This window comes from Astyanax mexicanus, chromosome 3 (genome assembly GCF_023375975.1).
Source record: "Astyanax mexicanus isolate ESR-SI-001 chromosome 3, AstMex3_surface, whole genome shotgun sequence".
NCBI lineage: Eukaryota > Metazoa > Chordata > Actinopteri > Characiformes > Acestrorhamphidae > Astyanax > Astyanax mexicanus.
This window is the reverse complement of record NC_064410.1, coordinates 56,810,844-56,823,966: the sequence shown is the minus strand read 5'-3', so window position 1 is coordinate 56,823,966 and position 13,123 is coordinate 56,810,844. Positions and strand designations below refer to the sequence as shown.

At 37.9% G+C, this 13,123-nt stretch overlaps 1 protein-coding gene across 2 annotated transcripts in view; it reads left to right on the top strand.

The window, feature by feature from the left end:
- elfn1a (extracellular leucine-rich repeat and fibronectin type III domain containing 1a) overlaps positions 1-11,584 on the top strand; it is a 230,549-nt gene extending 218,965 nt beyond the window's left edge. For both annotated transcript variants that reach the window (XM_049475535.1, XM_049475536.1), the window contains exon 3: positions 8,650-11,584. In XM_049475535.1, coding sequence (XP_049331492.1) covers positions 9,055-11,445 — 2,391 coding nt within the window. In that variant the 5' untranslated portion in view covers positions 8,650-9,054 and the 3' untranslated portion in view covers positions 11,446-11,584. The remainder of the gene's footprint in view (positions 1-8,649) is intronic.
- Positions 11,585-13,123: the final 1,539 nt, after the last annotated feature.

The following is a 13,123-nucleotide window of genomic DNA, read 5'->3' as shown; positions in this document are numbered from 1 at the left end:
ATTATCTCTATATAACTCTCACACTTACTGTATTATGTTCTCTCTATCAAACTCTCTCTCTTTATCTCTCTCTCTATCAAACTCTCTCTCTCTGTGCCTCTCTATCATTCTCTCTATATACCTCTCTCACTTACTGTATTACTTTCTCTCTATCAAACTCTCTCTCAAATTTCAAATTCAAATTCAAATAAGCTTTATTGGCATGACCATAGTAAATAACAGTATTGCCAAAGCATTAATTGATTAAACAATTAATTGATCAGTTATAACATCTACATAGACAATTCACATCTGCATAAACAATTCACATCTGCACATCTCTCTCTCTCTCTCTCTCTCTCTCTCTCTCTCTCTCTATCAAACACTCTCTCTCTGTGTGCCTCTCCATCATTCTCTCTTTATACCTCTCTCTCTCCTACTGTATCACTTTCTCTCTATCAAACTCTCTTTCTCCTCCTCACTCTCTCTCTCTTATCTTCCCTTCTCTTTCCTTTTATCACTCTCTCCCTGCAACTCTCTCCATAACTCTTTATCTTTCTATCACCCTCCCCACTCTCTTTATCACTCTCTCTCTTTCCACTGTCTCTACAACTCTCACTTTATCATTCTCTCTGTATATCACTCTTGCTTTCTCACTCTGTCTCTCTATCACTCTCTCTTCCTCTCTATCACTATCTGCCACTCTCTCTCTCTCTCTCTCTCTCTTTTCCTCCCCTCTCTCTTCCTCCCTTTATCACTCTCTTTCTCTTCATCATGCTATCTCTCTAGCACTCTCTCTTCATCATGCTCTCTCTATCACTCTCTCTACCATTCTCACTCTATCATTCTCTCTCTATCACTCTGTCTCAATCACATGCTGTCTCTCTATCATGTCTTTCTCTCTCTCTCTCTTTATCACTCTCTTTCTCTGTCTTTTTTCAACTCACTCTCTTTCTCTCTATATCACTCTCTCTCTTCATCATGCTCTCGGTCACTCTCTTACTCTGTATGACTCTCTCCCTCTCTCTTATCTCTTTCTTTCTCTCTCTCTACCACTCTCACTCTTTCATTCTTCTTTTATCATCACTTATCTATCACTTGCTATCTCTCTATCGCTGTATCTCTCTTCCTGTCTTTATTACTCTCTTTCTCCCTTTTCATCATGCTCTCTCTCTTTTTCTCACCTTCTCAGTCTCTCTAAAATTCTCATTTTATCATTCTCTATCACTCTGTTTCTATAACTTGCTCTCTCTCTCTCTCTCTTTCTCTCTCTCTCTCTCTCTCTCTCTCTCTCTCTCAGTTAAGTTATGTGAGATCAGGTCTTATAGAGGATCATTCAGAAAGTGCAATTAGAGCCCTATGGAAATCACAGTCAACAAATCAATGCTGGGAGAAGAATCCCGGCTCATGAATCCAGGTTGAGGAATTTGAAGTGTCTGTGAGAGAACTCAGAGGAAGTATAATGCAGTAATGAATGCATTTCTCATAACGTCTCGCTTTGCTCTCTTAACTATCATCTCTTTGATGTGATATTGTGGCTTTACTTCTTCGTCTTCATACAGATCATTCCAGATTACATCAGGGCCATGCCGAGACAGCTCTGCTTTACTTTCTTTTATAACTGTATTTTTAAATGGGAAGATGGAAAGAGGATTGACATCACTCAACAAAAACTCAAAAATCTTTGTTTTTTTATCTCAAACAACTGAAATCAAAGAACTGTATTCAGCGGACCTGTTTAAAATTACATATTGCAGAATCGAAAAAAGGTAAAATGGGGAACACACAAAGATTGTATTTTAATGAAATCTGCTCTTATATTCTCCATGTAGAAAAGGATCATGCTCTGCTTCAGTATTTCACAGTACATATTGGAGTTCATGTGTCCCTCAGCGAAATGTAACTCTCCAACACCTGCTGCACTCATACAGCCCCAGACCTCGCCTGATTGCCGCCTCACATGCGTGAGACCGTCTTCAAACTGTTTGCAGGCTTTCTTGTGTACAGACTTTAGAAGAGGCTCCCTTCTGGGTTGACAGCCATGCAAACCAATTTGATGTAGTGTGCGGCGTATGGTCTGAACACTGACTGACTTTACTTCACTACTGTACTTAAGTAGTAAAATGCTGTATCTGTATCTACTGGAGTATTATTTTTACTTCACTAACTACTGTACTTAAGTACTTTAATGCTGTACCTGTATCTACTAGAGTATTATTTTTACTTTACTAACTACTGTACTTAAGTACTAAAATGCTGTATCTGTATCTACTGGAGTATTATTTTTACTTCTTCACTACTGTAATTAAGTACTAAAATACTGTATCTGTTTCTGCTGGAGTATTATTTTTACTTCTTCACTACTGTACTGAAGTACTAAAATGCTGTATCTGTATCTGAAGAAGTATTATTTTTAATTCTTCACTACTTAAGTACTCAAATACTGTATCTTTATCTACTGGAGTATTATCTATGCTTCACTACTATAATTAAGTACTCAAATACTGTTTCTGTATCTACTGAAGTATTTTTTTTACTTCACTCAATACTGTACTTAAGTACTAAAATGCTGTATCTGTATTAACTTTCCACTGATTTCTGTAATAACTACACTAACAACACATTACTGTAGTTTTACTTTCAGTACTTCAGTACTACAATAAATTACTTACGCAATACTTAAGTACAAAAAATGTTGAATACTTTAGTACTTAAGTGTGGAGCTTAAAGAACTTCAAACACTTTTTTTTTGATAGAGTAAAAAGTACTTGTACTTTTACTCAAGTCTCTAGTCTCTGAGTCTCCATCCATTACATATCATATACAAATTGCAAAATGGAAAAATAATAAAATAAGGAGCACACACAGATTATATTTTAACGAAATCTGCTTGTGTAGTCTTCATGTAGTAAACTCATTTTTACCTTAATTATATACCTTTTGCAACTAACAGAAAAATAAAAAAATAACATACAGTCTTCACAATCTTTTATTTTCTCTAGTTTTTGGCTTTGGTATAACAAAAAATCAGGATAACACACAAACTATGTGAATTTATACATTTCCACTTTAATTCACACAGTAAGCTTTGAACCATGCAACTCTTTTTTTTACACCATGTTTCTCTGCTTTTACTCTCAAGAGCCAATTACATCGCACTAAAGTTTAGAGTCCCACGACAATAAATGCTTTCGTATTATACACCAGTCACCATTAAGTGTCATTGCAATGCTGAGCGTGCATAGGCTTTGAAATCACTTCTAAAGAAAAGTGACATCTTGGGAAATGTTCTCCATTTACTGCAGCGATTAAAAAACTTTTATGTTTGGAGCAATTAAACACACACACACACGCTATATATAAAAGTAATAATTTAAAAAGAAGTTGCTTTCAATGCCACCCAGTGTTTCTCTTTGATATGCTTCATGATATACAGAAGCACACAGAGGTTAAATCACATCTTCAGGCTCTTTCAAAAACAGCATTCAAGTCTATAGTGTAATATAATCCATTTATAGCCATTTACAATATAATATACTATAATTACCTGCCAAGAAAACTTTGAAACTCTTGAAATAATTCTGAAAGATAATGAAAACAAGGCAAGATAATTAGTTTTCAGACTCCAAACTTTCAGATAACGCTTCAAAAGAGTTTATCCTGCTTTTCTTGGAGTAAATGCGTCTACTGTGGATTTGGTTGCATTCAGTCACAACATAAAAAAGAAGAGAACTACACAAGACCACCACAGAGCAGCTGTTATTTGGGTTGTGGGTCATTTCCAGCATTCATTCCAGCATTCAGTTGGATAATCACCACCCCGTCTCGTCCCCAACTCCTCAACTCATCCCAAAAGTTGCACAGTTTAAGCAAATTTAAAATATGTTGGGTAAATGTAAAATAAGAATGAGATTATCACAGTAAAATTAAGAGTAGAATGGTTGTGTGAAGGTAGATTTAAGATTAAAATGGCACTAATAAGGTATATTTAAGATTGGAATGGCACTGCTAAGGAAGATCTAAGATTAGAATGGCACTATTAAGAAAGATCTAAGATTAGAATGGCACTACTAGGGTAGATTTAAGATTAGAATAGTATTACTTAGGTAGATTTAATCACCACCCCACCTCATCCCCGACTCCCCACTTCGTCCCAAAAGTTGGAAATGAAACTGCACAGCTTAAGCAAATTTAAATGTTAGGTAAATGTAAGATAAAAATGTCATTATTAAGTATTAAGAGTAGGATGGTACTGTGAAGGTAGATTTAACATTAGAATGGCACTACTCAGGTAGATTTAAGATTAGAATGGCACTACTAAGGTAGATTTAAGATTAGAATCGCACTACTAAGATAGATGTAAGATTAGAATGGCACTACTAAGGTTGATTTAAGATTAGGATGGCACTACTAAAGTAGATTTAACATTAGAAAAGCACTACTAATTAAGATTAGAATGTCAGTACTAAGGTAGATTTAAGATTAAAATGGCACTACTAAGGTAGAATTAAGATCAGAATGGCATTACTAAGGTAGATTTTAAATTACAATGGCACTACTAAGGTAGAATTAAGATTAGAATGGCACTACTAAGGCAGATTTAACATAAGAATGGCAATACTTGGGTAAAATTAAGATTAGAATGGCACTACTAAGGTCGATTTAAGATTACAATAACACTACTAAGGAAAAGTTAAGATTATAATGGCCCTTCTAATGTACAATTAAGATTAGAATAGCACTGCTAAAAGTAAATTTAATATTAGAATGGCACTACTAAGGTAGCTTTAAGATTAGAATAGCACTATAAGGTACCTTTAAGATTAGCATAGCAATACTGAGGTAGCTTTAATATTAGAATGGCACTACTAATGTAGAAAGTTCAAATAAAAAGGTATGAATTAAGGTATGAAATTCAGTCACTTCTTACCAGATTGGTCTTAAAATCAGGCTAAAATCGCACAGTGTCCGTCTGGTTTTATGAACTGCAGGCTTCACTGCACAATAACTGAACAGGAAGAAAAATAAGAGGAAAAAAGCATTTCAGCATGAAGGAAAACACTTCCTGCCCCCACAAAACGCAGGTAGGCCTCCCCGAGCAGCAGCCGACACGAGAGGGAGGGCACGGTTCAGCTCACACACATCGCTGCCAGGCTTTAGTGCCACGCTGAGGCAGCTGTGAGCTCCACTGGCTGCAGCGCCAACCATTTCACAAGTTCACTGAGGAAGAGCATCGCTATGAAAGCAAACCCAGCGCTTTCTGCTCGTCTCAGTGCACAGGTCATTTCCTGTCCGTGTATTTATATTACTGTTAGAACAGCATATATGTGTGTGTAAGTGTGCATCAATAAATCAATCAACCTTCATTTTGACTCGGATGTACATTGAGGGCAGCCCTCATTTTCAATGTAGCCGAGCATTTACAGAAACAGGGATTGACATGACAGAGAAAATAATAAGTAAAGTGAATTATTTTAAGATAACAGTAAATAAAATATAAAAATAGATAAACAATAAAAAAAAGAATTAGAATAAAAATTAAAATATAATTTTAATTGATAAAAAATTAAGATCAAAAGAAAATAAGACTAATAAAACAAAAATGAGTTAAAATTAGCTAAAACTAACTTTTACATAATACAATAAAAGTACAAATAAATAAATGAGCTAAAAAAATAAAAGCAATAATAATAATAATACTATAAAAGAAAATCAAAATAAGTTAAAAAGCAATAATACAAAACTATTTAAAATAATAATAATAATAATAATAATAATAATAATAATAATAATAATGTGTGTGTGTGTGTGCTTGTGTTATTGCCTGTGTATTGAGCTATTGAGTCTGGCTCCACCTGCTTCACCCACTCATAAATAATAAAAAAAAAATCTGCTTGCATGCTTTTGTAAATCTGGTCCAGTAAATATTTTGTATGCACTCGTCTCGTCTGTCTCAGACCATACAGCATTATGAGTTTCTTTGATTTTACTAAATTGAAAACCTCTGGAATATAATCAAGAGGAAGATGGATGATCACAAGCCATCAAACCAAACTGAACTGCTTGAATTTTTGCACCAGGAGTAAAGGCATAAAGTTATCCAAAAGCAGTGTGTAAGACTGGTGGAGGAGAACATGCCAAGATGTATGAAAACCGTGATTAAAAACAGGGTTATCCCACCAAATACTGATTTCTGAACTCTTATTTTATGAATATAAACTTGTTGCATTATTTGAGGTCTGAAAGCTCTGCATCTTTTTGTTATTTCAACCATTTCTCATTTTCTGCAAATAAATGCTCTAAATAACAATATTTTTATTTGGAATTTGGGAGAAATGTTCCGAAATCCATAGTTTATAGAATAAAACAACAATGTTCATTTTACTCAAACATAAACCTATAAATCAGAGAAACTGAAGTGGTCTCTTAGCTTTGAAATTAATATTTGGTGGAGTAAAGTTTTTTTATATAGTTTTTTACAGTTTTCATGCATCTTGGCATCATGTTCTCCTCCACCAGTCTTACACACTGCTTTTGGATAACATTATGCCTATAGTTCAGTTTGGTTTGATGGCTTGTGATCATCCATTTTCCTCTTAATTATGTTCCAGAGGGTTTCAATTTGGTAAAATCAAAGAAACGAATAATTTTTGAGTGGTTTCTTGTTTTTTGTTATAATAAAACATTTATGGAAGTCACACATTAATAAAGTAACTATGCTTTTTAAGAGAAAACAGCAGATATACTACTCTAACATATAAATTAAGTTGGTAAATGAAGCATAAAGATATATATAATATTAGTTATTTCATTTAAGTATTTGATGTTCAGTTATGCTGTATATAGTTCAAGTAGACTATTATTAATATATGATCTTACCAAGGGCAAGCATTCAGCAAGGCCGAAGCTGACACATATCTGTGAAATGGTTTGCTTTTCTCAGAGTTTCATTCATTTATAATATATATTTTTTGCTTTTTAAAGCATACACATTTGCTGTCCTCTTTTTCAGTAAACCATTTCGTGTAAAATTGAACAGCCTTCTCCAGATATGACGGTCATATGAAGCAGAAATTGATTAACCGGTCTTCAGAAAGCCTTTGGCTGTTCCAGGGAGCCGTTTTACAAGGCGCAGTGTAATTGATCTGATGCAGCACCTAAACATTGGTTCGTCTCAGTCTGACAGTCGCACAGTTAATGGGGTGAAAACAGGGACGCTCTGTTTTCCCTAACCTGTCAAGTGGTAATTGGCCAATGGTTTCCTATAATAGCAAAATGCCACTGAGACTGCACCTCTTAAATTGTGTACAAAATAATTGGATGGCCATGTGAGGAAAAAAAAAATACAGGGCTGTTTGTGTGTTTAATACGATCAAATAAAACAGAAATATAATGATAATAAAATTGCAGATAAACGGTTAAAACTTCTGGAGAATCATTAAAAATTATTATTATTTTTATGTTTATTATTATTATTAAAAAGGACTTTATCCTGCTTAGTTGGAGTAACTCTTTACACTCTCTAAAACTTATTTCTGTAATATTTGTTTTCTACAATTGCTGTAAGGATTTGATTGCAATCATCAATAAGATTGTTAGTATAAGAAATACAACATTTTGTATTTATTTATTTAACTGGAAGTTGGGGGCAAATACTTTTTGACACTTGCTTATTTAATGTTTCTTCCATAATAAATGGTATTAAATGGTCAGACAATTAAATTGATAAACTTTACACTGACCTTGTTGGCATATATGAGGCCCTGTCAACTAAACTATCAAAACTAAAACAGATTATTTATATTATTTATAAAACCTTCTATATCTGCTTATACTGTATTGAACTATTTTTTTTCTACCTAAAACATCCCAAAATACAATTTCATTTTCACATTATGTTGGTACCATATATCAGTGAGGTCCCGTCAACTAAACTAACTAAGCTAAGTCCTCAAGTCCACATATGTGTACATTGAGTTTAGTGACGTGGTAAATCGCTATAAAGTTGCTAGTTTCTGTAAAATTTGTCTTTCATAAGCATTAAGTTCTTTTATACATATCTGAACAAAAAAACAATCAGGAAATCAGGAGTTCCTATCTGAACTTTTGGGTGTGTTTTCAGCCATCTTGAATCGAAACTGTTACATGTTAAACTTTTTTACCACCACTAGGTGACAGTATAATAGCCTCATAAGAGGACACCAGGCCCTTGTAGAGCTCAATTTAATGTTGTGGTCTAGACAACCCAAAATGTGATGTCCACACATGTGGACGCCAGGTCCTAGGAGGTTAAAAAAAAAGTTTACCCTGTTTTTGTTGTAGTCACTACTTCTACTCTTATTTTAAGGCTTTCTAATTGTTTTTTAGAGCATTGCTGTGAGGATTTGATTGCATTGAGCAAACACAAGTATTAATGTGGTCAGTTTGTTTGCTTGGTATGAAGAATTCGGCCATAACACATTAAAAAGCTACACATTAAACTATGGTAATATAGTGCTAATTGTAATGTTTAACAAAGAAAATACTTTAAAATACATTTGTGGGTTTCTTTGCTTGCATGACCTTGTTACTCCACCCCCAGTGATCCTACAAATGTCTAGTATATATACACACTATACAAATATGGCTACTAACAACCCTTTTCTTTTTCTTCTTCTTTTTCTTTTACAGGGTGTGCCTCTGGATCCATAAATGAGACTAAAGCGATGGGAGAAAGGAAAAAACACGGGGACAAGGGCCATCAAGAATGTTATCTCCAGAGAAAATAAGCACAAGCTAGTCTGAAGTGGAGAAAGACTGCAAATCCAACACTTCTTTAACCCAGGAAATTCCTCTCCAAGTGCATGCGCTGTGGCCAGGATGGAATGACCAGTGGTGACCAGGAGTGAAAGGTGAAACGTCAAGCTAATGCGAAACAGTGGAGGAAAGTGGGTTCTAGGTTAGACCGTGGACATCTGCTGCACCTTGTCTACACGTTAGAAACAGCCGACTATCCTGCCAGAATACTGTGAGGCTCAGTCCAGCCTAGTGGAAACTACACGTGACATCCCAAGCTGATAGCTACCGGCTTTGTTCATGGCTTCCAGGAAGGCATCCATGGCTTGTAGTGGTGGCGTGGTGATGAGTGCCTTCTTCTGGTCTGTGGCCATGATCTATCTGACTCACATAGGTGGGGTAAGGGGGGACTGCTGGCTCATCGAAGGGGAAAAGGGCTTTGTGTGGCTGGCCATTTGCAGCCAAAACCAGCCACCTTACGAGGCCATCCCCCAGCATATCAACAGCACCATAGTGGACCTTCGCTTGAATGAAAATAAAATAAAAAGCATCCATTACTCTGCCCTGAGCCGCTTTGCCAACCTAACGTACCTGAATCTAACAAAAAACGAGATTAGCTATATAGAAGACGGGGCCTTTTCAGCCCAGTTCAACCTACAGGTACTCCAGTTGGGCTTCAATAAGCTGCGCAACTTAACCGAAGGGATTCTCAGGGGGTTGGGCAAGCTGCAGTACCTCTACCTCCAGGCCAACCTGATTGAGACTGTGACACCCAATGCCTTTTGGGAGTGCCCAAACTTAGAAAACATTGACCTCTCTATGAATCGCATTCAGGTGCTAGACGGGTCCACCTTCACCAGCCTGACTAAGCTGACCACGTGTGAGCTCTACACAAACCCCTTCAACTGCTCCTGCGAGCTGCTGGGCTTTGTCAAGTGGCTCTCGGTCTTCCCGAACAGAACAAACGAACGAATGGTGTGCGATTCTCCCGCAGGCGTATCTGGTTACAGCCTCCTGAGCCAGAATCCCAACAATCCTACTCAGCGCAACGCTCTGCATATGCTGTCCACTGTGTGCACGGAGGACTATGTGACTCCGTATATCCCTGTGCCTCCTGAGACCACAACTTACCCTTCAGACGCCACCCCGTGCGGCCTGGAGGACTGTCCGTCTGGGACCGAGCCAGAGTTGATGAGCATCAGCCCGACCTACCCCGATGTGCATTTGAAACCAGTCATGAAGCTCAAACAAGTGTCCCACACGAACGCCGTCATCACCATCCAGATCCCTCACCCGTACAAGAAAATGTACATTCTGGTTCTGTACAACAACAGCTTCTTCACGGACATAAAGAACTTGAAAGAGCAAAACGAGGACATCGAGCTGAAGAGCCTGAAACCCCACACTGACTACACATACTGTGTGGTTTCCATACGTCATTCCTTGAGGTATAACCATACCTGCCTGACGTTATCCACGAGTTCCAGGAATGGGAACGTCAGGAAGCCCAGCAGCGCCACAGCCACTCACTACATAATGACCATCCTGGGATGCCTTTTCAGCATGGTAATTGTCTTGGGAGTGGTCTATTATTGCTTGCGAAAGAAGAGGCAGCAAGATGAAAAGCACAAGAAGGCAGGGGGTATGAAAAAGAACATCATTGAGCTCAAATATGGCGGAGAATTGGAAGGAGGGACTATATCGAGGATATCTCAAAAGCAGATGATGGCCGGAGAGAGCATGTCTCGCATGCCGTATTTGCCTTCCGGGAGCGAGATGGACCAGTACAAACTTCAGGACATAAGCGACACGCCAAAAATGGCAAAGGGCAACTACATGGAGGTAAGAACTGGAGAGCACCCGGACCGCAGGGAGTGCGAGATGGCCATGCCGAGCAACAGCCAAGGCTCTGTGGCCGAGATCTCCACGATTGCAAAAGAGGTGGATAAAGTCAACCAGATCATTAACAACTGCATAGACGCCCTGAAGTCAGAGTCGACCTCTTTCCAAGGAGTAAAATCTGGAGCCGTTTCAACCGCAGAGCCTCAGTTAGTCTTGATCTCAGAGCAGCCCCAGAGCAAATCTGGCTTCTTGTCCCCAGTCTACAAGGATAGCTACCACCACTCCTTACAGAGACACCATTCCTCAGACTCCTCCCCAAAGCGACCCAGCACCGCGACGGGCGGCCCCATGCGGAGTCCGAGGCCTTACCGCTCCGAGGGGGCGTACAAGTCAGAGTCGAAGTACATAGAGAAGACTTCACCGACGGGCGAGACCATCATGACCATCACTCCAGCAGCTGCCATCCTTAGAGCAGAGGCGGAGAAGATCCGGCAGTACAGCGAGCACCGGCACTCCTACCCAGACGCCCAAATCGAGGAGCTGGAGGGGCCGGAGAGCCACAAAACGTCCATGCTGGAGCCCCTGACGCGGCCTCGGCCCAGAGACTTGGCTTATTCCCAGCTCTCCCCCCAGTACCATAACCTCAGCTACTCCTCCAGCCCCGAGTACTACTGTAAACCATCGCATAGCATCTGGGAGCGCTTCAAGCTCCACCGCAAACGCCACAAAGACGAGGAATACATGGCAGCGGGCCACGCCTTGCGTAAAAAAGTGCAGTTTGCGAAAGACGAGGACCTACATGACATTTTAGATTATTGGAAAGGTGTGTCCGCCCAGCATAAATCCTAATCTACCCAAGTGTTTGTTCAAGTCTTACCTTTTTTGTTGTTTGACCACAAGAATTGACAGAGAGTGATACAAACTAGTGACATTTTAATGAAGAACTTTAACCACACAGCCAACTTTGACTTTGAAAGGGGCGGGGCGGGGAGGGAAAGGGTGGGGAGGCAGGGCGGGGAGGGAAAGGGTGGGGAGGCGGGGTTATAGGGAATAAAAGTTAGTTTTGTGAGTTTACCAAAATTAAAGGACATTTAATACTTTAATCAACAAGAAGAGAACACACCTCCAATTTAAAATATCTATGTTCAAGTGGATTACAAGTATTTGGTTCCGCATGGCCAAGTCCTGTGACACTGGATTTGCTACTGTGTACGGTGAGGAAACAAACAAAAAACAAGAAAAAACAAAAAAAAAAGAGAGAGAAAACTACAACGACAGACATCTTCTGAAAACTTTGTATTTCTTCTCACTGTACACTAATTAATGAACAGTTCTCTCTATATATTTGAGTTATAAATACAAAGGGACTAATGTACAGACAGTGTTTCTATATTTGCAAGGTTTGCTGGTTAAAAGAAGAGAAATATATATATATGACATGTATGATTCAGGTTTAGATCATGGATTTTTGGAGTCAGCTCCTGTGATATTATTTGTTCTAAATGAATGTTTGAGTGTCATGATGGGTAAAATTGCACTGGTTTCTGGAATGGTGGATTTCTTTCCCCCTCAAATTGACCTTAATTCTAAGCCTGCTTTTGTTATTTTCTTTATTCATGTCACCAAACAAAATGCACAATATTACAAACTTGGAGAAGACAGGGCAGGTTGTGTACTTATATATATATATATATATATATATATATATATATATATATATATATATATATATATATATATACAGTATATATATATATACATACATATGTGTGTTGTAATGACATAGTGAGAGAGATTGGTCTTTTAGAGACATCTGAATGACGCAGTTTAAATGCAATTTCACACCAAGTCCTGTTTTTTCAGATGACAAAAAAGCATATCAAGTTTTGAAAACCAACAAACACATTTATAGATAGTGGCTATTTACACTATTATTTAAAATAATAAAAAGAAAAAAGAAAACATTTGCTAAATCTGGTGTAATTAATGTGTGTAATGGGTTAAAAGCAATGTGGAAAGGCATTAGAGAAAACGAAAGAGTGGGAACTTATGATAGCTGTGAAGTTTCTAGCCATATTTACAGACTTGTTCCCTAACGTAGGCTACACACGGCACAAGGCATGTCACGATGCTCCTTGTTATCTTACACCCCCTTAACAAGTCTATTTTCCCGCCTACCTTCTTCCTGCGCCTTTAAAATAGTGTTTCTATCTGGGCGGCAAGAAAATACAGGTGCGCCACTGACCGATTAAAACCATCAACAATAAACATAATAAAGAATAAAATAACATTGCTTTTCCATTAAAAGAACTGCTGACGAACTTTTACAGCTTGAACACGCAGGTCAGGTTTTTTTGCTTAGACGTGCAAAAGCACTGCGCTGTTAAGTAAAAAAAAAAAGAAAAAACGCAAAAGTCAGAGCTCACCTGCCTCTTAAAGGGAATAAAAGTGACACACTGATTAGTATATTAGTTTTATAAGTTAATCCCAAAACACACGCATTAATTTAGATTAATTTAGAGAACTA